We start from the raw sequence: 27,991 nt of genomic DNA on the forward strand, positions 1-27,991 counted from the left end.
GTCGCAACAAAAGTGCCATTTACGCTACTCTTCACAGTGGGAAATCACATTCCAACCATGTACAGCTACTGATGGCACGTCAGGATCACGACAAGACGGGAATTCGGTACGACTGAGCATCAAAATTAGGACAGGAGTACGACACACGACAGAACATCAGAATCACGACATGACAAGAATACGACAAGACGACGGTACGACACGCGAAAATACGACAAACTACAGAAATTTTTCTTGTCGCCATTTTCGACTGGGTCGAGAGACCTTAATTTCGATTCTTGCGATCAGGCTCTTCCCATAGACTGTCGGGTATGTTTTCGGGCCGATGGTCCGAGCATAACCACTGCAACCAAACGAAAGTCATGTCGCCTAGATTTTTTTTTTTTTTTATTGACGAGCATGTTTTGAGGTATCTTCTGAAAAATGAGATGTTATAACTTTAGCCTATTTCCGTGCGTCAGTGACGAGGATCATCACACGACGAAAGTATTTCCGCGATGTACACGAGTTCCAGGATCATGCTCCATGTCACGGGTCACTTAAATTCGGTTTCAATCATCCTCTGTAGTTAGACCGCGTGGGTGTAGCCACTGATTGCGGCGTCATTTTGATGGTTGCATGGCTAAATGAATCGATAAATGTATGGGTAAAGGAATACAGACATGGATAAACGGGTAGATAAATGAAGAGATAAATGGGTAAACGAATAGATAAATGCATGAACAAAGAACGGAGGAATGCACGGACGGATCGATGGACGGATGAGTGGACTACGGATGGATTTACTTATTTACAATGTCATTTAAATCTGTTTGTAAGCCTTTGCACTGACCCCTCAACAACAAGGAATTGTTTCCGAATAATAATAAAAAAAGTAAGACAGAGCAACAGATTAGCTAGAGTTATAGTAACAACGCACTAACGCTCAAAAGGTGATACTCTACAGTGCCGAGTCCCGCAGGGTGACACAACTATCGTTCCTTCGTCGATACACCTTCGTGCACAGCCGACGGCGAGAGACGCAACGTGACTTCGCGTAAGAGGACGCGTGGGAGGGGTAGGCCGTTCGCATTGACCCACATGCACGGATATTGCGACGACCTTCGGCTGTCTGCACGATACGCACCTGCGCCAGAGGAGTCCGTCCAAGAGGCCTTCCTCGCGTCACTGCGGAGCAGAACGTCTTTCCGATCCCTGTTGTGTACACGAGCAACTCTCCCGCTGAACCCCGGCGTAGCGACTCCGTTCGTATACAGTCAAACCCGGTTATAGCGAACTGCAATAAGCATCGCGATTACTTCGATATATCCAATAGTTCGATATAGTGAAACCCGCCGATAACGAGTTTTTTGTTACGAGTTCGCAATGATCGGGACACTCCCTCCCCCTCCCCACATGCGGAAACCAATACAATTAAGTATGTCGTTACCATACACAAAGCAATCCATTTATTGCAAGCAATCAGGATACTTTCGGCCTCAACTGCCTATACTTCGCCAAAAAGAGGTGATTCTTCTTTTCACTTTAATTTTGGCGGCGTCAACTAGCACAGCATTCGAGTCCGTGTCCTTCAATATCGAAGCAATAATGGCAGAGCATATCAACTGCCGAAAGCACGTCATTAGGCGGCAGACGGCTTTCACCCGCGACATACTCTGCCTCTTTTGTGCTTTCAGCAGCATCAGCTGCCATGACATTGACGACGGTGTCTGCGTCAGAGGGGCTCACAGTGACGGCAACATGGTCGTCGAAGACACTCAGCAAATCCCCGAAGGAATTCTGTGGTCCCGTTTTATTGTGCGGAGTTGCTGTCATGAACCATTTTCAACTAGCCCGGCTTCCCACTCTGCTTCAGTTGCGGAAAGCGTCCGGCGTCACGCCGCTCCATGTGAGGCTCAACGTCTCAACCGCGGCCAATCAACGTCTCAATTACCGCTGTGAGACCATGCGTTTCGGCGGCAATCCTAAGTTCGCCAAGTTCGACATATCCGACGTGAACTTCGTTACAAGGAATGTTTCACGTGTATTTTCCTAACTGATTTGTCTTTGTTCGATATATAGCACAATTCGCTGTATCCGGGTTTGTTATAATCGGGTTTGACTGTAGTAACTTTGCAACACTTCCGATAAAAGCTCAACACCCTTATTGGGAAAGCTTACAAACAAGCCTTGGCCCTCCCACCGACAACGTCCACCGATCGTCTTGCAGCACTAGGGATGCACAATACCATAGAAGAAATCGTGGAAGCCCATCTCACGGCGCAGCAAGTCCGGCTTGGCCTCACGAGCACCGGTCGATCAGTTCTGACCTCTTTAAAGCTTAACGCTCTCCCGGAGACGGAAGATGCGGGCATAGTCCCTCTAGAAATTAGGACAAGACTGAAACTTCACCCCTTGCCGAGGAATATGCATCCCGAACACCATCAAGCACGAAGAGCGGCTAGGGCAGAAGCTCTTCAACGCCAATACGGAAAATCCGAGGAGGTGGTATACACTGACGCCGCGGACTATGCCCGGTATAAAGTAAAAGCTGCGGTAACCGCCACACCCCACTCCCTCCTCAGTTGCTTAACATTACGGAAGGCAACAACGCTGCAAGCAGAAAAGACGGCAATCGCCCTCGCAATCGCCCAAACCCGAGCATCCACCATCATCACGGACTGCCAAGCCGCATACAGAAATTATGCGGCAGGAAGAATTTCCACACTCGCTCTCGGCATCATCCTTCAACACCCACCTCGGAGAAACATCAGAATAATCTGGACCCCAGCCCACTCTTCTCTCTGCGGAAATCAGGCTGCGCACGCCTTCGCTCGAGATTTGATCAGCCGAGCACCGTTAGAAGAAGAGGAAAGGACAATATACCCCCTTCTCACGTACAAGGACATCACACAGCATTACCGGCTTGGCCGAATGCGATACCCTCCAGTTTCTGAGCAACTAACCAGGCCTCGACAGGCTGCTCTTCGTCAACTCCAGACGAACACGTACCCACACCCTACGACGCTGCACGCTATACACCCCACCCTCTATGATCCCCTGTGCAGACACTGCGGCGTCCCTGCCACGATTTATCACATGGTATGGGAACATTGACCCCATCCCAAACCCCTCCCGAGAGCAGTGGGATAGAGAACTCGCTAGCTCTTGCCCCAGCAGACAGCTGCAGCTGATCGAACGGGCGAAGACGGCGGGTTGCTCCAATGGTTCGCTGGACTGAGGGCTCCACCCACAAGGCTTTTCGAAGCAATAAGAGTTGTACTCTTCCTCCTCCGATAAACGCTTTCACTCTTTCCTTCGCGTCTGGAAGCACTGTGAAATCTCTCTCTCTCTCTCTCTCCCTCTCTCTCTCTCTCTCTCTCTATATATATATATATATATATATATATATATATATATATATATATATATATATATATATATATATATATATATATATATATATATATATATATATATATATATATATTGCCAGCACGTAGCAGCACTACGTGATTCGCTCGTCGCAGCAGATGCGCCTTCCGCTTCTGCTTCGCCTTTGTAGCTTTCTCTTCGATGTGGCCATCGAATGCGTTCACTGCTGCAACTGATGAAAAGCCGGTCAACAGCCGCAACACCGCTGTAATGACGCAATTCCGACGGTCGAAGAACGCCGAGGCAGGGAAAGAGAGGAACGTTTTTTGAGTTATCTGGCGGGCATATAGGAGTAATTTTTGGCTGTGGTACTTGGCGACCCCCCAAGCTGGATGCGTTGGGTGAACACGTTCTGCAAGCATTTAGGATCTGAAAAAAAGTGTTGGAGGCTTGGAGGGTTTAAAGAGGTCATGAGGAGAAAATGAAGGTTTGGTAAAATAAAAAGACGACTTTGTCGCAATAACCACGATGACCATTTTGTAACGAATTTGAATCAATTGATAGAGATATGAAGGGAAACAAACGAAGCGGTGGCCATTCCCCGGCCACATTCCGGCGATTTCCCTATGATCCACCGCGCTGGCTCAGTGGCTAAGGCGTTGCGCTGCTGAGCACGAGGTCAAGTGTTCGATTTCCGGCCGCGGCGGCGGCTTTTCTGACGGCGCCGACAAGCAAAAACGAGCATGTTTACGAGATTTCGGCGCAAGTTAAAGATCCCCAGGTGGTCGAAATCAATCCGGAGCTTTCCACTACGGCGCGCCTCATCGCCTGAGTAGCGTCGGGGCGTTAAACCCTATAATCAATCAATCAATCAATCAATCAATCAATCAATCAATCAATCAATCAATCAATCAATCAATCAATCAATTTCTCCTTGATGCCACAGAGTATTCCTTGAGCGAGCGGCAGCCGCCAACCTAATCCACCGCAACAAAACATGACTCGGCTGTTGTGGTGGAAACTCTGGTCCAGTTAAATTGTGTAATTGTACATTCATAATTATGCTTTTAGTGCTGGCCCAAATCACGTCATTCCTGGCCATATCAGGTAACTGTTTATAGCGCGAAATTTGAAAATTTTTAAATATTATTGCATTTTTTCGGCTAGAAAAACGTTTAACGCGGCTAGATTGGAACTGAGCGAGTTACCAAAGGCTAGTTCTTTCAAAATGAACAACGTTGTACTGTTTTCACGGCCCCTTCAACCTTTAGTATGGAAGCGATGCTGGAGTTCCAAATGGATTAATTATTCTAACTCTGTAAACCCTCACAGACCGAGATGCCGGTAGAAACGCATGTAGCATGCCGGATTACTGAAAAAGATTCTCGTTTCGAGAGAGAGAGAGAGAGAGAGAGAGAGAGAGAGAGAGAGAGAGAGAGAGAGAGAGAGAGAGAGAGAGAGAGAGAGAGAGAGAGAGGGGGGGGGAGAGAGAGAGAAGGAGGATAGGGGGAGAGGGAGAGAGAGAGAGGGTGAGAGAGAGAAAGAGAGAGAGATGATGATGATGGAGGCGAAAAGCGAAAACGCCCGTGTGCTCGAGATTTTGGCGCACGTTAAAGATCCGTAGGTGGTAAAAGTAATCCGGAGCATTCCACTACGGCGAGCCTCATCACCTGTGCAGCGTCGGCGCGTTAAACCTCATAATCAATAAATCAATCAGAGAGAGAGAGAGAGTAAACATTATTCTGCCAAAAAAAGGAGACCATGTGGTCGGATAAAATGTGTTGTACGGCATCCTGAAGTTCGACCGCATACAGTAAACCGTCGTTATAACAAAATCTCTTTATTCAAAATATCCCGTTGCACGTAGCGTTTCAGTTCCCACTGCAGTGCACTGAGAACCAATCATGTCCGCTTTTAAAGAACTATCGCTTATAACGAAATCAGTTTCCTGTCCTTCGGTACCAAATATATATATATATACCACAGAAATAAGGGTTGGCAGTCAAGAAAACCTCGGAAAGCAAAGGGGAGGTTGTGGTAGGTCAATGAAGGAGATAAAGAATTTGGAAAGAAAGAAAGAAAGCGGAGAAAAAATGCCCGCCAGGTGGGATCCGAACCCACGACCTCCAGAATACCGGTCTGGTGTGATAACCACTACGCTACCGGCGGGGCGATCCCCCCCCCCCCCCCTTCTGCTTTCTGGGGTATTTATGTCAATGTAATTTTTTCCTGTGCTTGGGGGTGGTAGCCAGTGCCACTCTGACTTCTCGGGGTGAAGGGGACCTTCTTTTTAATCCCCGCGCCGTGACTCGAGTGGTGTCTACGACTTGTCGAGAGTGGTCAACCAGCGTTGAACCCTCTTAAGCTTCCTATGGCACCAAGACCGCCAGAACAGAGGCCCTCGCTATGCATGTAGCGAATCAGAATAGGAAATGAGGGGCTCGTAGAAATAACACAGAAATAAGGGTTGGCAGTCAAGAAAACCTCGGAAAGCAAAGGGGAGGTTGTGGTAGGTCATTGAAACAGATAAAGAATTTGGAAAGAAAGAAAGAAATTCTTTATCTGTTTCAATGACCTACCACAACCTCCCCTTTGCTTTCCGAGGTTTTCTTGAATAGGAATAGGAAATCAGAATAGGAAATGAGGGGCTCGTTTAAAATAAGACCGAAATAAGAATTGGCAGTCAAGAAGACCTCGGAAAGCAAAGGGGAAGATGTAGTAGCTCAAGATAAAGAATTTGGAAAAATAAGAAAGTGGAGAAAAAATGGAGAAAAAATATCGCACCAGACCGGTATTCTGGAGGTCGTGGGTTCGGATCCCACCTGGCGGGCATTTTTTCTCCACTTTCTTATTTTTCCAAATTCTTTATCTTGAGCTACTACATCCTCCCCTTTGCTTTCCGAGGTCTTCTTGACTGCCAATTCTTATTTCGGTCTTATATATATATATATATATATATATATATATATATATATATATATATATATATATATATATATATATATATATATATATATATATATATATATATATATATATTTACCGTAGTGTATACGGATAACGCCTAAAAAAAAGACTACGGTATACCGTATTTGCACGATTCTAGCGCGAGTCTTTCTTTTTTTACTAAAAGTAGCCTTCAAATTTTCGTGCGCGTTACAATCAGACTCTGAGCCAAAATCGGCTTCAAAGCGGCCGGCAGCATTCCTACGTTGACGAACTCCGCCCAAAATCCAACGCAATTCAAAACAGTCCGTCATGATGACATGAGTAACTTTAGGTGCACCCATTCCTCAAAGACCAAGGCACTTAAAACAGAAAACGCTTTTAAGTTTACTCAGAACAGAAACTGGATAAGCAGGTTTATGAAGCAAAAGAAATTTTTTCTACTACGGTTGCGTGCGTGAAATAAATCGTCCTCTGCCAGGTACAAGATGTCCTGTTTTTTGTTTTTGCATCTGCGCGCTAGAAACGTTGCTAAACTACTTTTTTAAAATTTTCCAACCTAAACTCACCAGCCCGTTACGAGCGGGGGCGCATTGGAATTGTGCAAATACGGTATGTCTACAACAGCTTTCGTTCAGTCAGTGTACTGGAGCTGCCTTCTATAAACTGTGGAAGCCCCGCCTCAGTTAATTGTTTTCGTCGGCATTTTGCCTTGGACAAACTTAACCCCCATAAAGCTCTCTTTACAGTATTGTCGAGTACGTTTGCGCTCTTCGTTGCTTCGTTTGCGGCTTACTGATTTCATTTGAAAACTTTTACAACCTGCTCCGGTATAGTGAACATCTCAACACTGTAAAATTGCGGCCCATTCACGCCGTGTGTACTATAATGATGTCACAGGAAACGCCTCGTCTTTCTGGTTGCTTCGTCACAGCGCAGAAGCTGTCCTTAAAGAAGCAGCATAGCAGTGACCGGGAGCACCGAAGCTCCTTGACAACTCCAAAGCCGCCATTAAGGCGATATGCTTTCTACAATAAAACTACACCAGCTGTAGTTTTTAACCTCCTGTTTTTTAAACGAATTTTCCGTTATTACTAGAACGCTTCTTTTTTTTTTTTTTTCAGTACTCACTTCGTGCACACTTTATTTTTTTTTTTTCGATGCCTCAATATGTATTGTGTGCCTGAGCTTCATTTCTGAATTTTTAGGAAGCTCCGCGACTGAACTTGTTTCCCCTGCTGGTCTTTTGTTTGATATCAATGGAGAGCCCTTTCAATGCGCGACAATTGACAGCGGAGCGTGAAGGCCGTCTCAGTGAGCTCGTTGTCGCTCGCAAGGACGTCTGTCATGGTCGCGCTTGCGTGTCGCAGTCCTCGTGCAGCATAGTGTTACGCGGCAGGGGTCACGTGTCCCACCGGTTGCGGAGGGTAACATCTGAACAGAAAAAAAGAGACGCCGAGGTTACCTAAGCACTTCTTATGAGTGCACAATTAGAAGGCATTACTGCAGAGTTGAATACTGCTGAGTGCACCTTCGGGTTTTGTGCTGCGAGTGATGTTTCCGAGTTTTACTGCGGGCCGTGTTTCCTAGATTAGCGCTTAAAGGAACCCTGCAACACTTGTTTGAACTCTTTTATCGAAACCTTAACTTCTTGCCGAACGTAGTGAACCAGCACATCCAGTAGTTAGAGTAGGGGGTCGCAAAATACCTCAGCCAAAAATTACTCCTTTATGGCAGTCAGATAACTTATAAACTTACTCAAAACATCTTTCTCTCTTCCCCGGTCTTGGTGTTCTTCGACCGCTTGAATTACGTCATCACAGGGGTGTAGCAGTTGTTGGCCGGTCTTCCTTGAGTTGCAGCAATGACCACATGTGATTGCCACTTTACAAAGACAACCACAAAAGCAGAGCAGAAACGGAAGGCGTATCTGCTGTGACGGGCAAATCACGCAGTGCCGCTCCGCGCTGGCGATAACTATAGCTTTTGCAGTGCTTCCAGACGCGAACGAAAGAGTGAAAGCGTTTATCCGAAGTGTTGCAGAGTTCCTTTCAATGGTAGAGGGTTGTTGTTTGGTTTACATGTTAGCCTGTTGCCTTGAGACGGAGATTACTTGAGCGATGTCGCTGCAAACTCTACACCATGCGCGCAGAGAGGCCTGGTTCGCTGGTGACTGTGGCGCCGCTGGGTGAGAGTAGTTCGGTGATGCTTGAAAACGTATCCCTGCCACCGGACCTCCGCCTCACCCTTCACTTTCCATGTGACTTTGCGCTTGCGCAGACATTTCCTAGCTAGCAGCGCCATCTTTTTCTTGTGTTCCGAGGAACGCCGTTCATTCACGGGAGATTGGAGGTCAAGGGGGTGATAGCCTCATCCACCCCTGCGACCAAAGGACACGTAACCTCAGCGAGAAACAAGGGAGTTGAGGTTGTGTATACTAAAGAAATTCTTCTATTCTTCTCGTAGTTTTTCTTTTTCAGCGTGAGCAAGCGTGCACTACCACATACGAAAAATTATTTGTGTGGGGGAAGCAAACCTGGGCGAATAAATATAGTAATTTGAAAGTATACGTCCTCGGTAAAGACAAGTTTATCCGATCGGCAGTATTACAGGGAAACATGACCTAACATTGTGTCGCTTTCTCTTCTTGCTAATGCGCAGAGCGAGTACGTGTCGGGATACTACGTCCAGCAGCGACCATGGACTCCGACCAAGAGGCGAGGTCCCATTTCATCGGACTTCAAAACGCCCGGACCGGGCGCCTTCAGCATACCTTCCACCATAGGTGCGCAATTTCACAGGACAGAATTACCGGAAAGGCCAAGATGGCCTTTTAATGCGTCGCCATTTCTTTCATCACCCCACCGCTGACGTGTTGTTGCGCCAATGGAGTGTGGCAGCGGAAGTGACGTAGGTATTAGATCTGGAAATGGTCAATCTAACTGGAGAGCACCAGTATTTGTTTTTTGTTCCACAGACTGGGACGGTATACAAGTGGACATGAGGTACTGTTTAGTGGATGTATGACATCTAGTACGTCGTGTGGTACAGTTCTTGTTAACCATCTCGATTTTGTGACTGTTTGCTAGGGCGTACCGTACCCACTGGCTGGGCTTGGTATAACCGCTGTTTAAGCTCAATAAACGCGTGCATCCATCACTTTCACGGAAAGTAAACTAAAAGAACCAGTAATAAAAACCAATCAAAAGCATTTCTAGGCGCGAAAAAGCTTGTACCTGAAGAGTAAGCCAGTCGAGGAGATTTTGGCCGAACTCGAGCTTCCAAAAAAAGTGTAATAAGTTCTACTTTTGTATTTTGGTAAGCGTAGACGCGGCAACCGCTCACGGATAGGCGATTGACGAAAAAACGTTGTGGAAAAGAAAAGCATTCCCGCTTCAGTGCGACCATTACTGCATTGCTGTGCTAACTTCAAGGGGGGGGGGAGAGAGAGAGAGAGAGAGAGAGAGAGAGAGAGAGAGAGAGAGAGAGAGAGAGAGAGAGAGACAGAGAGAGGGAGAGAGAGAGAGAGACAGAGAGAGAGAGAGAGAGAGAGAGAGAGAGAGAGAGAGAGAGAGAGAGAGAGAGAGAGAGAGAGAGAGAGAGAGAGAGAGAGAGACTTTATTTTGGAACCTGTGTCCAAAAGAGTGACCGCTTGAGTAACAGGGACTCGTCTACAGTGCTGGTGTGCTTTTAATGTGGTTTACAAGCGTGGTCCAATAGACCTCTTCAAGCTCCCTGGGGTGTGTGACCCATGCCTCTCAGCAAGGAGAGTGCTTTGTGACAAGAATTGGCTTGAAGGAGTTTCTCAGGGTGGTTTGAATGTTTGGGCATGTCCAGAGGGTGGGTTCAGAATTTCTTTAACCTAGCATTTTCTATCATTTGCAGGAGAAAGGGCAAGCACCAATGTCACCAAGGGACAGAAGGCCCCCGCCTTCACATTTGGCACAAAGTAAGCACCTTACATCAGCACCTTGACTGACTTCAATTTTTGCCATTATAACACCGCACTGCTCCTCACCTGCCATGTTACTCGGACCCAATGTCGTTTTTTTTTTTTTTCTGCCACCTTCCGTGGCTAAAAAAACAGCTCTGTCCAATGTGGAAACTCGGTTATTAGTTTTGTGTATTTGTTTATCCAGCATGACAGATTACCTGTTTCTGGTGCGCGGTTACTACTGTAGAGTTCTTGAAATTGTGAGATTTTGCTATTTGTAAAATTAAGCGCTTAGTTTCCACCACACGCTATATTTTATTTCTTCCTATAAAATACAACTCAACGAATTCAGGACATGTTACCTGCAGCTGTATATTTCGTACGTCGTGCCCGAGAATACACGCAGGTATTACTGTACGTTAATTCTAACAAGCCCGCGGAAGGGTTACGAGCATGTGCCGCGGCCCACACTCACCCGCGGCCACCCCTTGCGTATGCGTAAAAACGTTCTTCTACCCAGTACAAACATTCCCCTTTCCGGACGTAATCTCGGTCCTTGTTATCGAAAAGCGGAAAGTTACGAACGCAGGAGACTTCAGACAGGTTTCTCGCCGGAATCATGAACAGGAACGTTTAAACCTATTTTTCAGTGCTCCGTCGTAGATATTTACTGGCTCTGGCATAGATAGCGATGTCAGCCATATTGTTCCGGTAGCTGTTGAAGTGTTCGCGTTCCGGCGACGGCATTGGCAGCAACTGCCGTCAAAATACGGCCGTATGCTTTTCTTCAGCGAACATTTACACGTTCGCAACGATGTTTACAAGCATATGGCGTACGGGATGAACTGCATTAAAACGGGCTTTAAAGACAGGGGCGCAACAACATAGAGTTTCCTACTAATATACACTAGAGGGAAATCTGGCGCCACTGTCTACGGGAGCCGCGCTTCGGCGAGCGTTCCGTCACGTACCAAGCAGGCACGTTCCACTTGTCCTTGGGATGGCTCATAAACAGGCTGAAAAGTTAGCTCTGGCTTCAAAAGCAACAATGTTACTGTAGGACGTTCATCAAATTTGTTTTGTTGTTATAAGATTGAACCTCCAGAAAGATTAATTTGTCAGTGATTATGTAGAACCTTCATGCACGATGAAAAAATGTTACCCTTTTTTGTTAATTTGGGCTTCGAGACAAAAAACAAGCCATATGGCTATCTAAACCAAGTAGGCGAGGAACGTCGCTAGCGGCAATGGCACCACCCACGGCGGCCCGCGACTGCAGCGACAGATTTCCCTCTGGTATACATTAGTATGAAACTGTATGGGCTACAATGTGTTTAAGCTGGGCATGTAATGTGGAGAACTGGCTATAGAGAGACGAGACTGAAAGTTGGTGAAGGCAATTAACTTGATAGAGGAATGACATAAGGGAATTCTGTGGCAAAAAATGGTTTCCGACAGCGCACGATAGGAGCAGTAGGTAGTGAATGGTAGAGGCCTTTCGTCCTGCAACGAACATAAAGTAGGCTGATGGAGATGATGGTGATAATACATTCCCCCTCACCTGACAACCTGAGAAGAAGAAATGGGGGTGGGCAAGGCATGTAATGCGAAGGCAAGATAACCGTTGGTCATTAAGGGTAACAGAGTGGATCCCTAGAGTAGGCAAGCGTGGCAGGGAGCGGCAGAAAGTTAGATGTGCAGATGAGATCAAGAAGTTGGCGGGGATGAATTGGTCGCAGTTAGCACAAGACCGGGGTAATTGGAGATTAATGGGAGAGGCGTTTGCCCTGCAGTGGGCGTAGACAGGCCGGTGACGATGATGATGATGGTGGTGACAACTCGCGGTCGTGTTACAGGACGGAAGAGAAGCGGGATATGTTCGTGCCGGGTCCCGGCACGTACAACATCGCGGGGCTGTCGGAGAAGGGCCGCGAGACGGTCGCGGCGCCCACCATCGCGACCAAGCTGCGCGAGCCCGAGGGATTTAAAACTCCCGCGCCCGGCTCCTACAACCCGGAGAAGGCCGAGACCTCCGTGCTCAGCGCCGCGCCCATGTACACCTTCGGCGCTAAGATCAGGGACCCCAAGCCCGCCGACATACCCGGTGAGTGCATGCCCCCACTTGCGGTTCATTCATTCATTCATTCATTGGTTGTTTGTTCGTTTGTTCGTTTCGTTCATTCGTTCACTCACTCATACAACCCAAATAGCTGAAAAGAAAATAAAGGATCAGGGGAAAATGCTTCCCTCCATCAAGTCTATCGGCGAAGTAAATAAAACCGAAACTATGGTTGTTTCGTACGACATCTATGTGACGTCGACCTGCCGCAAGCACCCGTAGTACTGGTGCGGCCCTTCCAAGTGTCGTTGGGGTGAGCCCATAGCGTTCGCTCCAGTTTGATCGGCTTTCTACAAGATAGCGCCACACCACGCCATGTTACGCACAACTTAAAATGCAGGTAATTTGAAAAGTCATGGCCTCTGGCGGCTGAAACCATTTACGTCGCCAGATGAACTGGAATGCTTATAGTGCAAGTAAGTGACGAACGTAGCATTTTAATCGATACTGAATTTTCAAAACCAGGTGCAACTAAGCACGGCCACAAGCCAGCCTGAAATCGTTCTGATTTGGTTACTGTGTCTTCAAGGCTTGAAAACAACGCCTAAGAGTTTTATTTTTCAGTTGCCACGTTGACAAAATATCATATAGGTATAAAATGTTTTCTGGCGCTTATATTTTTTAACTCTTACGCATGAATGCTTCTGGCGTAAATGTTTGTTAGAGTGAAAAATTTCGTTGAAACTATGCTTGAACTGATAGCGTCAAATACTGCGGGGATAAACTGGAGAATGAATGTAGTGTTTCTGCTCGCTTTTTTTAAACTGGAGTGATTGTGTGCCTCTTGCTGGTCGTTGTGCAAGTAACCGTTATTATGATCACTCGGAACCTGCTCTCAAGTAGGGCACCCGCGCAAATTGAAAATGTGAAGTTCGCTCGTCGCGACCGCCCACCCGTTTGCCTGCACCGGTTTCGCGTCGGTTTTGAAACGAGTACCACCGTTTTCTCACTCGAACAAGCCGCTTTGATCGACAGTCTGCACAAGCTGTGCCTTTGATCGGCTGCAGCTGCGGTCCGCCGAAGCTTTTGCTCTTGCTCGTTGTGGGTGCGACGGTTCATCTTCTGGGTGGGTGCTGTTTCCAGAGGCCGATCGCCACCCCAGCCAAGAAGAAACTCACCGACGCCCACCCCTCGTTAACCGAAACAGACGAGCGCCCCGCTACTCCTTCGGCCTCAAACTTAAGAGCCTCTTCCGTCCCAACGACAATCCCGGTAAACGGAAATATACGCTCCCATACTTCCGCACGCACATCGCTTCCCGCACAACCACCAACACCGCCGCTGTTTTCGCACGTTTTGTTTCCCTGCACTTGTGAGAGCGTCAACCTATCGCACAAGGCACGTTTTACACTCGCATGTGTTGGACAGACAAGATCGATGATTGTGACGTCATTGCACCTTGTGACGTCATTGTACTGGTTACTTCTTGTGTTACGTTTACGCTGTGTTAGTACATCAAAACTCGTGAACGATAGAAAACATGTTTGTCGAACAGTACGATTTCAACCAGTGAACGTTAGCGTTTGAAAAGTACTATAAAACAAAAGCACAAACCGAGAGCTTCGATGTCTCGAAACCAGCATGGTTCTCTCTTCTCTGAGAGGTAGAGTGTCACGAGTTTATCGTGTTTGGGAACCAACTATTTCGAAGTCTCTCTCTCTCGTACCACCTGTTCAAATCCACGTGGCTTGTTGACGGTCACATGGTGCTTATTTGTGGAAGTCTCGCTCAGAGAACACTGACATGAATTGAGTATACCATCCACTGATCTGTTCGCATTTCTTTAAAACGTCTGGTGAGCTTTTCTGAAAGGATCAATTGGTGCTTTGTTTTCTATGGCCACAGCCCTGGACTCAACAAGACAAAGCTTTGTTGAAACTTCACTTTCAACTATAAACATGTAGGGTGTTTTAAATTTGTACCCAGAGAAAAATATAAAAATGCAATCCTTGCAAAACTCGGAACAAGAAGTTAGGATGGTTTATATTTGTATGTACAGTCTGGGGTAAAAGTTTCTAAGCCACATCTAAAGTTCTCGACGCACAAAAATGCAAACCCACAGCTCAAAGTTCAAGGGTTTGCGAAATATTTTATAAAAGTAAAATAGGAAATTGCTATCGCCAGCTTTTTGGCATAAAACAGTGCAGCCCCACCCGAGGCGGAAAGCTTGTATTTGGAATTTTTTGTGGGCGATTAACTTTTGACCTAGAAACTTTGCAAAGACTCTACATGCGGCGTAATTGTTGTAGCCTTAAAAAGAGCGACGTGCTTCCCCTTTCACAGTATTAATGAATATAAATGTTCTAATAAAAGAAGAAACGCTAACACTGAAGCTTACACAACACTGGTGGGTTCGAGATACTGGCGGGATATATAAAAGCCGCTGCTGTGCTTTTGAATGACCATCAGAAATGCGTCAAAACCATAAAGAGACAAACGTAGGGTTGCTTACTCTTAAGAACGGACACACGTGTCAGAAACCTTTTGGGTTAGCGTGGAATTCAGGCGGCGTGTCTTCGTAAGCCAGAAACGCTGTTGCAGCTCCATGCGATTACGACATCGACAAAGGAGATTCGATCGTTTACCCGAAGTCGCCCAGCTTCTCCATTCGAAGACGACTCCGAGACCCTAGTACTGAGGAGATACCAGGTCAGTGGTGCCCTTCAACAATTCAAGACTATTGTTCCCGGTCATTTTTTGCGTATTCCTTATAACCAAAGTATATGCAACCAACGAAAATATGTATTCATTTGTTAGTGTGGTTGGTTACTGGTGCATTCATAGTGCTTGCATAAGGATGCTTGCAAGGTTTTGTAGCTGCTAATAAATACAGCTGCTCGGAAACCCGGAAGTGGGTATTATTCTATAGGCATTCTATATATGCAATCTAAACGTCTTTAGAACGCGTGCATTATTGAGTGTTAGTGCGGTTGGTTACTGGCACATTCACATTGTTTTGCACAAGGATGCTTGAAAGGTTTTGCAAGTTGGACATAAATGACGGTCCTCTAATAAAATGCCTACGCACTTTTTTTATAAACTGGAGTCCATATTCTACGCTGCTAGAGATATTTACGTGTTACAAGTATGGTTTTCATGACGTACCTTTAGGCGTGCCTCTACTAAGAGTCAATTATTCTTTGGAATTTCCAGCCCCTGGTGACTACCAGCCAGAAAAAGCCGACAAAACGGTTTACCCGAAGTCACCCAGCTACTCGATACGGAAAAAGCACATGCACCGTGATCCAGAAATCTTTCAGTTCCCTGGTCAGTGACTGTCATGCTTCAAAGTATGTCATCATGACATACTTTGCGTCGTACCGCTTATGGTATGACACAGAGAAAAGGTCGTAATGAGCAAAATGCTAAGGTTGTATACTTTCCGGCTCTCCACAGCTCCCGGCGACTATGACTCATCAAAAGCAGACACGCTCACTTTCGTAAGAGCACCAGAGTTCGGCATTGCTCGCAAGTTGCAGGAGACAAAGCAAGACGGACTTGAATTTCCGGGTGTGTGAAGCTTCGACATACTTTTGAAAGCCTGTTAAAAGTTTTTTTCTTCGATACGGACACCATTTCATTTCGCCAAGCAAGTAATGCCTTACACTTGAAACTTATTTGTTCGTGGCAGGTCCCGGTTCTTACGATAGCGCAACGGAATACGAAAGCTCCTACTCGAAGCCTCCGAAGTATTCCTTTGGAAAGCGCCTGAAGGAACCAGTCAAAGAAGACTCCCCTGGTGTGTGAGACGCTTCTCCAGTCAGCGCGCATTCTGGCACTATGCACTCAATACACTGACTTGACGCACGCTTGCAGACTGCACCCATCAAATTTGCACCAGTCGCACTGCGGAACCGATTCAGGTAACTTCCAACCACCCATCATGCCCATTTCAGTTGCACAATTGGTCTCCCTTTTTGTCAGTCCAAAATCGTCCTCAGCAGTTTGTTTTCAGCCCAGGACTGCTGCCACGATAGAAATTATACAGAAAAAATAGGGTGCAGCATTGGAGCAGTTATGGACAGTCCTAAATTATGAATACAAGACACGTAATTAATCGACCAGATTGAGGGGAAATCCCCAAGGTGGATTTACTTACTCCACCTTGGGGATTTCCCCTAAATCTGTTCGATTAACACCTGTCCTTTACTTCGAGTTGTTAATCAATTCGCTCTCGCGCTACAAACTGCTAGCCTCCTGGTTAGCTCGGTTGGTAGAGCGACTGCTCCGTTTAAACGGTGGTCAGAGGTTCAAATCCTGGACCGGGACGAATTTTTCTTCAACTGCGAGGTTTCTGAGAAAGCTGCATAGCTTTCCTTTGTAGCCGTATGGCTGTACTCAGGTGGATGTCATACTTTCCTTCAAAGACACGTAATTCGTATTAACGTCGAACATCATCTAATGAATGGATGCTGGCAGCGATATGAAGTAGGGTTTCTCGAAGGGTTTTTGAGCAGGATGGAATCAGACGCAGAGGGAATGACCGGTCATGAGAAACACATCATGCAAAGGGTTTGGTTATTGTCGAAAAATAAAACAAGGAATAAGCGCCACGAATGGAATGGTATACGTCAAGAAGCCATCGCTAGGCTGTTTAGTCGGCGACAGAGCACTCAGAAGCCGTAGCCAGAGCATTAAAGGGAAGGACGAGTACCACCGCGTTTCAGATTCCGGGACCCTATGGGAATCGCCAATAGAATTAAAAGAACCATCCTAGAGCAAATCCAGCGCGGACAAAAAGTATTATGCACTATTCGCGCCTCATTTAAGCCAAAGTGAGTTCGTTTTCCGCCATTTTATTGCGTCAAAAGCACGTGAGCATTGAACATAGCATAACAAATAACAACCTTGCCCATTTAACTTTGTGTAACTTCCAGTCACCGCAAAAAAAAATGGCAATATTTATGTATGCAAGAATGAACGTAGAACTATGCGCAACAGGCTGAGGTCGTATTTAGTTCGTCCCAAAGCGAATAAGTGTGTGAAAAATTGTTATCCGACATTCTCGTCTAGTAATGAACGACTATTAGTTTGGTGGAATGATTAAATCGTAAAATTCATTGGCAAAGAAGATTGGACTATGGCATCGCGAGACAGGAACGGATAGAGAAGCATGGGAGAGGCCTTCGTCCTGCAGCCAGTGGGCGCAAACAGTCGGATGGTGGTGGTGATGATGATGATGATGACGAATGAATGAAACATTTCTGTGTAGGCTATTTATGTCGTAAGGAAAATAGGATCGCTAGCTGGGCGGGTTCTTTGATTCCTTACCCGCAACACACTTCCAACTCAACAGCCCCCGGCGCATACGATGTCGGCAGAGCAGATGGCGCCCTCTACAGCACGCCGCAGGCTTACACGATTGCCCACAGACTAAGGGAAAGATCCCCCGAGTCGGCCAAGTTTCCCGGTTTGTTCCACGCACATTATTTCCGTTCATAGGCGTTACACCCTGAGTGAAATTTTGCCCCTCCAGCGCCAGGCGATTACGACTCCACCAAGGCTGACTCGGTGGTCTTCTCACGAGCACCGCAGTTCAGCTTGGCCGCAAAGCTCGAGGACAAGCCACCCGAATCCATTCACTTTCCAGGTGCGTCAACACGTTCAGCAATTTTATCCTTAGCGTTTCACACCAATATATACTAGGCGGAAACCTGGCGCTAGTGTCTACGCGAACCGTGCTTCAATGAATATTCCGTCATGTACCGCAAATAAGTGTTCCATTTATACGTGGCATGGCTCATGGGCAATCTCGAAAGTTGTCTGTGGCTGCAAAAAAGACAGTAGTGCTGCTGAAAGGCTATTTATGTTATTTCATTAATATAAAAGCTCAACTCCTGAACGATGTATTCGTCAAGGATTTATTAAAATGTTCACGCAAAATTAACAAAGAATGATGCTCCTGTTGCTAGATTTGTCGTCATAAGCGAAAATAAGCCATGTTGAAAGCCATGTCAAGTAAGAATACAGCACTGTCAGCTGTTATGGCGGCCCCTACAGCGGCACACCACTTGAGCGAAAGTTCTCCCTCAAGGGTATATTAGTATGATACTCTATGGTTTCCTCCTGACCAGGCGTGTTCTGTAACGCGTGCTACGAAAACCTTTGCAGGACCTACGGATTACGACTTAAGGAAAGGGAAATTTGTGGTAGCGTCTCGAGCCCCGCAATACAGCATTGGTTTCAAACTTAAAGACAAGCCACCAGAGACGCTGGGCTTTCCAGGTGTGTGGATTTTTTAAGTATGGGCTTCGCTTTTTGAAAGGGTTAGATCCTTGGTGGGTCGGTACGGTACGCAACGAGCGTTTTCTTGCTCGCACCTCAGAACAACGTAAGCTACGTCTTACAATACGGCTCAAAAGTCGAACTTGCTTTGCCAGACCTTTGTACAAGGTACTCAAACAAGGTGTAAAGGTTTGCATGTGTGTTTTTTTTCTTTCGCAAAACCTCTTTATTTTCACAAAGAAAGACTAAGAGTACGGGGACAAAAGGTATACATAAGTACCTGACTGGGTCCCCGCTCCTTTTGCAGACATCAGCAGCAGCACAAAGTTACAAGACGCGAAAACAAAAATTCAGTACAACTGGTAACTGAGCAAACAAAAAAAAAACAACAAATTTTCAAGCACTCGCATCCCTTCGCGTAACAGTGCGAGCATGACACAAAACATCATCACGCAACAACATATATATAACATTACGAAGCACCGATATTCAGAGGGAATTATTTATACAAAAAAGAAAGGTACATATACAACACAGGATGCCAATAGTTAAATATACCTATAAAATAAGTCAAAATACAGATTTTTGAAAACATTATTTTCGTAATATTCGTTTAAAGGAATTTGGAGGACATGTTTCGATAATCTGAGCGATATCTGCATTGTCATTTACGAATTTAGGAATGAGATAACGCATTGTCTTAAAGCCATAGTTTGTCTAATACCGGGTAACCTGTAGTTTATTTTTCTGAATTGAAAACTATTATTCACGCTGGTGATGGTTAATAACGTTGGGGATGGTTATAAAGGTTATATTCAACTTTTGCTGTGCAGGCCCACTTCCTAGGCCAATGTGTGGCGGGGTGGAAGTGGTCCTGCCACTTTGTTTTCCATCCCCCTCTCTCTTTTGATGTTTCCCCTCGAAGGCAACAACGCCGTTACTTAACCCTAGCGAATTCAATCGTGAGTTTTGTTCGTTCTGTTCAGTAATACATGTGGCTTTTCGAAACAAGGTTTGTAGACGGCGAAACGGAAAGAGTAAGAGACCCCAATCTTCATGCCTCCGTTCGAGTAGCAAAATCGGTAATGCATTTTTAGGAATTCCGCTTGTTGTACCAACTCATGCATGGTTTAAAATTGAAACCTGCGGAACTACAACTCTGAAAGAGCCGATCCCGATGTACATGTGCAGTCAACAGCAAATTAAACCAGAACGCTCAACATACAATCCAGTGGTAAACGGCAGCAAAATGACGGCGCGATTTCAGTATATGTTGGAATTCCCGATGCTAAAGTTCGTTCTAAGTGATTCATGCGATGGTGTTAATTGCTTAGAAATAAATTTCGTTACTTGTGTAGGATACCTTTAATGTGCGCTTCATTCGTCGGCAAATTTGCATTATTATGCCGGGAAATAGATTATAGAACAGTGATACGGTCTTTGGAAAAGAGGCAAGACATTGTTGCAATTGTTGTCTATGCCACGGAATCGGCTGACCTCGCCCACACACTATTTGTTAGGTCCGGGAGAGTACGACCCGGATAAGGCTGACCGCGCAGTACGCACTCGGTCTCCTGAACATCGCATTGGGGCAAAGCTGAAAGACAGGCCACCAGATTCCTTGCACTATCCAGGTTGGTAGTCGGCGTTCAACCACTGATCTTGTTCAGTAAGTGCAAGCTCGACAAACCGCAGGACCGAGCGACTACCACTCGGAGAGGGGAGATCGGATAACAAGAAGCCGATCACCGCAACACAAAATTGGCACCAAAATCAAGGACAAACCGCCTGAACATCTGGACTACCCTGGTTGGTCACGTCCCCCTTTGTCTAAATCTAGACTATTTTAGCATTTTAAGCAATTTCTGAATCGTGGCCATTCACCGACATTGAGATGCCCATTGTACGTTCAGGTCCGGGTGATTACAACGTGAGTAAAGCGGACCACTTTACAAGGGCTCGCTCCCCGCAGCACCGAATGGGCACCCGGCTCAAAGAGAAGACGCCAGAATCTCTGGACTACCCTGGTTGGTGAAGCGCACATTTTTTTGTCTGCCTGCACCGCTGTAGTATTATCGCAGTTCACTATGAGCGAAACTGGCTGGTTAAGAACTACCGGGGCTAACTCTTTTAGGGGCGAGGCACCGAGGCTTGTCCGGCGTCCAGCGTCCGTGCTCACGGCACATCATCGTGTAAATGGAAACATCTGTGAACAAAAGGTTCACAAAAGGTTGACAAAAACAAAATAAAAGGTTTACAAAAGGTTAACAAGAACAAAATAAAAAGTTCACAAAGGTTAGAGCGACAGGGAGAGGGAGGGAGGGAGAGAGAGAGAGAGATGCACAGCACCGCGTAAATCGAAATATCTGCGACCAAAAGGTTCACAAAAGGTTAACAAGAATGAAGTAAAAGGTTCACAAAAGGTTAGAGAGAGATAGAGAGAGAGTGTGTGCTCCTGGAGAGCCGTGCTGCGCATGCGCGAGGAGCATTGAATTGGATTGGATTAAATTGAATTGTATTGTATTGTATTGGATTGGATTGGATTGGATTGGATTGGAAATCCTTTTAGCAGCAGTAAGCACTGTCACCGGTGATTCACGGTAAGAACGATCCCCAGTGCTTCGCCCACTCGTGATGATTCACTTCGTGGAGATGCGTGAACTTTTTACTCCTTTCTTTGGTGCCTTCGCTTCATTCGCGGGAACTGGTGGTTAAACAATTGTCAGGGCCAGGAGAATACAGCTTGGACAAAGGGGAACAGATGACGAGAACCCGCTCTCCCCAACACCGATTTGGCATCAAGCTAAAGGATAGACCACCAGAATCCTTACATTTTCCGGGTAGGTGGCATTTTTCACTCTACAATGCAGTTCCGATTTCTCTCGAATTTTCTGCGTCAATTTACCGCATGCACTGCTTCTGAAATATAATCCCGTGCTAGATCCAGGAGAGTAGAAGGAATTCTTGTTGCGAACGCATTGCGGATTCGATCTCCGCAACATCACGTAGGCAGGGAGATAAAATACATATATTATAAGCGACAGGACTGTTTCGAATGTCCTTGCCAAAAAGACGCTGTCATGGGCAGAAACGGTTAACAAGATTCAGAAATCAAGTTATGTGTTAAATTTTTGCTTTAAAACACGTGATTGTGAATTTAGATTTTGAAGTCCTGGGTCCCCAAAAGAACGTTTTTTTACTGTACAACAATTCAACGCCTGTTATTCTAATGTTGCGTGTTTAAGCAGCGCATACATTAATAGGTACGCTGCTTGGGTTTTACATGTGGGAAAAAAATCATTGTACGAACCAGCATTTGTTGCCTCTACCTTACTACCGATGCGCTGAGCCCTAATAGAGCAAGCGCCGACATGAAGGACAGCTGGGCCACGTTAAAGACGTCTGCTCTGGCCTTTTTGTCCTTCCGCGCTGCCCTTATCGATCACTACACACCTGCGAGCTTTGCTACAAAGCTTCAAAGCTAAACCTACTCAGTTTGCAGAAACTCGCTCGTAAACTGCGAAGCTCCCAGACTTTTGTCCCCTATGTAGGAGGAGGAGGAAAAACTTTATTGTGAGCCTGGTGATGTGGGAGTGGCTCCTCAGTCCAGGAGACCACGGGACGGCCGTGCTGTCTCAGCCCTGGACACCAGGAGTTGCTGTGCATCCGAGCCGGCGCTGGTCGTCAGGTTCTCCCACAGCTCAGGGAAGGGAAGTGGGTAAAGGTGGGAGGGCTGGGTTGTGTGCGCACCCCAAGATAATGTGTATGAGGGTACATGGGTTAGTGCAGAATTTACATGTGGCAGGGTATCGGGTGGGGTAGATCCGATGTAGCCAAGTAGGGTGAGGAAAGGTGTTTGTTTGAAGCCTCCGGAGTATCACTTCTTCTGTTTTAGTAAGCTGCGGGTGAGGAGGGGGAAAATGTTGTCTTGAAGTACGGTAATGGTGGGTGATGTCTTGAAATGTGAGCAGGGGAATGAGACTTGATGTTTCATCAGAGGCCTGGGAGGAGAGTTCGTAGGCTTGTCTATGGGAAAAATTATTGCCCGTTAGTGAGGAGTGTCCCGGGGTCCACACATTGCCAATCTTCCTGTTGGGGGCGTGTTGAGCCAGGAGGTTCCACGCAGTTGAGGCCACGTAACCTGATAAAAAGCTGCGATACAACTATCACACGTAATGTATAACGAGCACTGCGTCACCTGCCAAGGGAGTTGACGGCGATCTGCTTAGTAGCAATCGAAGTTACTTTTCTGCTACGTGTGCAACATCAGTGTAGCACACGGGGCTTCGATATGACAGAGCTGTCCCTAACCACAACCGCGCACTTGTGTCATGTCTTCATATTTACCGGATTATTGGAAGTAATAACAATTTTTTTAGGTCCTGGGGAATACAATGCCGACAAAGCAGACCATGTGACGCGAAGTCGATCACCGCAGCATCGATTTGGAATCAAAGTAAAGGATAAGCCACCAGAGTCTCTAGAGTACCCGGGTTAGTCACAAACCACCTTTAACGCGTTCTGTTGTTTTATAGATTTTGACAACGTCGCTTACAAGTGGCGCTGACCGTATATTTAACTTATTAGGTCCAGCCGAATATGACCTGGAAAAAGCATACCGAGCCACGAGGCCTCACTTGCCACGACACCAGTTCGGCCTGAGGCTAGAAGCCAAGCAACACGAAACACTGGAATACCCTGGTTAGTCACCATTTACTTTACGGAATGGCGGCTCGTTTCATTTAATAAAGTGTTTAGCAGTGCTGTTAACACTGCCATGTCAATACCAATGACAGGTCCAGGTGAATATGATATCGAAAAAGCCTATTATTGCACAAGAAGTCGTTCACCGCAGCATAAGATTGGAGTCAAGCTAAAGGACAAGCCACTGCAGTCTCTAGAATACCCGGGTCGGTCACATTCACCACTAAGTAGCCTAGAGCTGTCGCATGTTTTTCTATTCCCAGCCAACAACCAGCACTAACAATGCAATTGCTTTGATAGCTCCAGGAGAGTACAATGTGGATAAGGCAGACCATGTTACAAAGCCTCGCTTGCCGGCGCACCGGTTCGGCATCAAACTGATGGACAAGCCACAAGAATCATGGGATTATCCGGGTTAGTAGTCACGAGATTTGTCTAATGGTGGATTAGGTGGAGTACACTCTTTAATTTCACGCTTGATAATTTCCTCCGATGTTGTTATTCTAATAAAAATCATAGGTCCCGGGGAATACAATGTTGACAGAGCAGATCGTCTTACAAGAAGTCGCTCACCACAGCCCCAGTTTGGCATGAAGCTTCCCGACAAGCGACCCGACTCGATGGGCTATCCGGGTTAGTCATCGCAACTCTATTAACCCTCTTGTTTGTAAAACGTGCGAAATTATATAATTTTACTCGGCAATACTGGGAGCATTTCCGAGCTGCTTGTGAAATATTTACGGTGTGTTTTGCACCTATATACGTAACGCATTTCGAGCTAAGGTTTGGCACCTACCTAGACTGCTACGAGGAAAAGGGTCGTCATATGAGTACCCTTACACTACTTTGGTGATATAAACAAACGATAAGTGAAACGCCGGCCATTACACCAATCACGCCATCTTTACCGGCTGAAGCCCGCGGGACATTGCACATAATATTGAACAGTCATATTGCACAGAAGGATGCAGACGTCCACAAGTTTTTTTCTATCTTTTCTGGACCCTTTCTTATACTGGCACTGACGGTTAATATTGTCAGGCCCAGGAGAATACAGCTTGGACAAAGGGGAACGTATGACAAGAAGCCGCTCTCCAGAGCACCGATTTGGCATCAAGCTGAAAGATAGGCCACCTGAATACTTACAGTTTCCGGGTAGGTGACATTCGTTGTCATAAAATGGCGATCCAATTTCTCTTGGCCTTTCTGTTTGAACTTATTTCATCCATTGCTTTTAAAATATCATGTCCGTGTAGGCCCAGGACAGTACAATGTGGAAAAAGCTGAACTCGCATTGCGGAGTCGATCACCACAGCACCACATGGGAAGGAAGATAAAAGATAAGCAACCGGACAGTTTCGACTATCCTGGTCAGTAGTCACTATCAGCACACTATCAGCAGAAACGATGCAACTATAAGGTGCATCGTTTTATAATATCAATAGGACTGTGATTTGGGCGAGTTGGGGAACGTTCACGATTGAAAATCAGCGCGAAAAAAAAAGCACCATAAAGGAACGAGATGTAGACAGGACAGCGCTGTCCTGTCTACATCTCGTTCCTTTTTGTGCTTTGTTTTTTCGGCGCTGATTTTCAATCATGATTTTAATATCAACTTCACCCATCGTATCCTTCAGGGCCAGGGGAATACCGGATTGAAAGAGCCGACCTCGTCACTCGTGAAAGGTCACCTCAGCACGGAATCGCTGCCAAGTTAAAGGATAGAAGACCAGACTCGTTGGATTATCCCGGTCGGTTTGTAAAGTCTGTAGGCAACACTGATTTCACAGGGTCGCTGACTTCGGTTGCGTTTCCAGGTCCGGGGGAGTACAACGTGGAAAAAGCAGATAGGGTCGTGCGCAGCCACTCTCCCGAATACAAGATGGGCGTCAAATTGAAAGAGAAATCACCGGACACGCTAACGTTCCCCGGTTAGTGGGTTCTCATACAGTGCCAGTGCAATGTTCAATGAGAAGGCTGACTTGTCGTGGGTGGTACCACGACGTACCATATGTTGGTACCATTGGTTGGTACCACACGTTGGAGTACCATACGTTGGTAGGTTCTCAGGCATTGCCATCGCGGTTTCGAAATGGCAAGGCTCAATTTGGAGCAATTTTTGTCGAGGTCATGCTGCATCATCGGTGTAATAGCTGTTGTAACATCGGTTTGTAGGTTCTCATGCTACCTCTGACCAAAATGGCAACTTTGCCCGTCGTGCAACGTTGATATTTAAAATAGCGCATGCATCATATATGCACACGCATCTGACACGGCGCACCTTTTCTGCAACGACGCGACATTGAAAAAAAAAACCTCGAATCAAATCAGTACCAATTGTTCGTACATCGTTTTGTAAAATTGATGCCTTTAGTCCTTGAACCCTTCCATGGAGCAAGCACATGGGACTGTGCCATTTTCTGCAACTCATTAAGAAACACAATCTCAACCGAATAATTAAGTTTTCGTGGTTCGGTCGTTTGCTAAAAGCTGTGCACCACTGTGCACCAGTGTCACGGTAGCTTTACCGCGAAGTTACAATTGAGATACTTAAGTTGCGCTAACTGTACCGTAGCCAGTCATGATACATTTGTTTAGAAGAACCTAAAAAACGCCTCTCAGTAACGTCGTTGCAAGCTCTCAACCTCGCTGAATCGGAAATAGGAAGTAGGAGTCTTGTGAAGTTGGAAATTATAATTGCCGTACCGTAGGTGGGCTGTAGTTTTTGATGACACAGTAATCGTTAAGCAAAAGAGAGGAGCGATTCCTGACTTTTACACTTTCTCGCTGCGGTAGCCCCATGCGACTATGACGTCACGAAGGGAGACGACGTTGTTCACAGCAGGGTACCTCGGTATACGATAGGAAGCAAACTTCCCGTAAAAGAGCTGGATTCATCATCATTCCCAGGTTAGTACTTGGCACTGGTCACTTCACCCAGCCCTATGAGACACGAGCACCCATACAGTTTTTTGTATGCTCCTACAGCACCAGGTGACTACAGTATTTCAAGGAGCTCGGGAATCGTTTATCAGGAATCCCCCAAGTTTAGCCTAGGAGTGAGACTAAAAAACAAGCTTCCAGAAAACATCAACTTCCCTGGTTTGTACAAAATTTTCATATTGCGTGTCGTCGTGTCAAATAGTACTGAAACTCACTCGATGTTCCATGGAAAATCTCCAGGCCACAAAAGTGGTCTGGTTTATATCAAAGCACCCTTTTGAATGACTTATAGTGAGACCTACAGAGGCACTTGTGGCTAAATTAAAATCCCAGTGCATTGTCCCAATCAAATACACGAACAAAGAACTTAAAGGTCGGATAATTGGGTTACTCAGAGTGAAGTCTCTCTTTACCTATGTGTTACATCCAAAACACTATGCAATTTACCTGTTGCTGACACTGCACTAACCTGTACAAGCACTCAAATATTTTAGCGGCGTAGAAGCAATTTTCAGGCAGTGCTCGCTGGAAACCCCTACCGCATGTATTATTCATAGCAAAAAATTGTACGACAGTTAAAACTGCGTACGCACTTCTTAGCGGTACTTTTCTACCGTTTCTCCTTCTATTTCCACCAATTAAACAGCTACTGACGAAGAAGTTAAGAGGCGTTTGAAATTTTTGTGATTTTTACACGCATCGGATTACGCTAGGTGCGGCGGATTATAGCCCGGAACGAAGCACTACATTTGTGAGAGAGAGGTCACCAAAATACACATTCGGCTTCAAGCTCAGACCATCAAAGCCTTATGACTACGACTACCCAGGTTTGTAAACTCCGCAAAACATTTCGAAGTCGGAGTTCATCGTTCTCACTGACCCTGAAAGAACGCTATCCCCGTCTAGCGCCATGCAGTTATGACATCGGCCGGTCCAGCAGACTCATCTACGGCTCCATGCCGGAATTCACCTTCGGCTCGAGGCTTCCCCAAGGACATCCGGACAGTCATCTTTTCCCAGGTGCTGTCGAAATAAGACAGTTGATAATTAAGTTTTTCAGAATAATTTATGCTGACGACAAAATAGTAGTGGCGAAATATAATTTTAAGACAGAAATAACGTAAATTTGCATCATTGAGTAAATGTGGTATTCCCCTGTTATAAGCGGTGCTTCGTTATAAGCAGGAGTGATGCGTTGTTATGCTCTGCAGTGGTGAAAAAGCGAGTTCGATTAAATTTGAACTTTTCGTAATATTCGAAATATGTTTCGAAATATTCGAATAAAGCGAGCTTTCGAAAAATTCGAATATTTCGCAATATGTTTCGATATATTCGAATAAAGCGAGTTTTCGAATAAAGCGATTTTGTTATAACAAGGTCTTACTGTAACTGTACGCATTGCATGAACCTTTATTGGTGAAGTGTAGGCCAAGTGAGCGTGGTAGAATTTTGGCTGATAGTTTCAAAATGTTCTCGGCTAAAACACACAACGTTAATTTCGTAACGCTTTAAGTCGTCGCACATCGATGTAGTCTTGTTTTTTCGACAATTTAATTGGTTTGGCCCGGCTCCTTACAGCTCCAGGTGATTATGATCCCGACAGAGCGAATGAAGTTGTGTTCCCCAGATCACCCCGGTTTAGTTTTCGGTGGAGGCTCAAAGAGCGCCAGCCAGACGACTTTCCAGGTTAGTGCTGTGGGAAGGGCTGTGGTGTTGTAGATGTCTTAAGTTAGATAAAATAGCAAATAGCGTAACAAAAGATATGA

At 45.9% G+C, this 27,991-nt stretch overlaps 1 protein-coding gene across 16 annotated transcripts in view; it reads left to right on the plus strand.

Moving 5' to 3' along the window:
• Positions 1-27,991, plus strand: part of LOC144143491 (uncharacterized) — a 79,017-nt gene that overhangs the window by 32,247 nt on the left and 18,779 nt on the right. For 8 of the 16 annotated variants that reach the window (XM_077675247.1, XM_077675254.1, XM_077675249.1 and 5 more), the window contains exons 2-30: positions 8,962-9,085; positions 10,186-10,249; positions 12,091-12,338; positions 13,437-13,565; positions 14,895-15,002; positions 15,507-15,620; positions 15,750-15,863; positions 15,985-16,092; positions 17,650-17,763; positions 17,830-17,943; positions 18,465-18,578; positions 20,099-20,212; positions 20,274-20,387; positions 20,492-20,605; positions 21,305-21,418; positions 22,958-23,071; positions 23,166-23,279; positions 23,375-23,488; positions 23,583-23,696; positions 23,802-23,915; positions 24,324-24,437; positions 24,539-24,652; positions 24,920-25,033; positions 25,100-25,213; positions 26,079-26,192; positions 26,271-26,384; positions 26,939-27,052; positions 27,132-27,245; positions 27,804-27,911. In XM_077675247.1, the coding sequence (XP_077531373.1) occupies positions 8,962-9,085; positions 10,186-10,249; positions 12,091-12,338; positions 13,437-13,565; positions 14,895-15,002; positions 15,507-15,620; positions 15,750-15,863; positions 15,985-16,092; positions 17,650-17,763; positions 17,830-17,943; positions 18,465-18,578; positions 20,099-20,212; positions 20,274-20,387; positions 20,492-20,605; positions 21,305-21,418; positions 22,958-23,071; positions 23,166-23,279; positions 23,375-23,488; positions 23,583-23,696; positions 23,802-23,915; positions 24,324-24,437; positions 24,539-24,652; positions 24,920-25,033; positions 25,100-25,213; positions 26,079-26,192; positions 26,271-26,384; positions 26,939-27,052; positions 27,132-27,245; positions 27,804-27,911 (3,397 nt within the window). The remainder of the gene's footprint in view (positions 1-8,961; positions 9,086-10,185; positions 10,250-12,090; positions 12,339-13,436; positions 13,566-14,894; positions 15,003-15,506; positions 15,621-15,749; positions 15,864-15,984; positions 16,093-17,649; positions 17,764-17,829; positions 17,944-18,464; positions 18,579-20,098; positions 20,213-20,273; positions 20,388-20,491; positions 20,606-21,304; positions 21,419-22,957; positions 23,072-23,165; positions 23,280-23,374; positions 23,489-23,582; positions 23,697-23,801; positions 23,916-24,323; positions 24,438-24,538; positions 24,653-24,919; positions 25,034-25,099; positions 25,214-26,078; positions 26,193-26,270; positions 26,385-26,938; positions 27,053-27,131; positions 27,246-27,803; positions 27,912-27,991) is intronic. The other 8 variants (XM_077675253.1, XM_077675252.1, XM_077675250.1 and 5 more) reach the window with 8 other exon arrangements.

The sequence above is a fragment of the Haemaphysalis longicornis genome, unplaced genomic scaffold, assembly GCF_048455015.1.
Source record: "Haemaphysalis longicornis isolate Haplotype H1 unplaced genomic scaffold, Haemaphysalis longicornis Haplotype H1 scaffold_6, whole genome shotgun sequence".
NCBI classification, from domain to species: Eukaryota; Metazoa; Arthropoda; class Arachnida; order Ixodida; family Ixodidae; genus Haemaphysalis; species Haemaphysalis longicornis.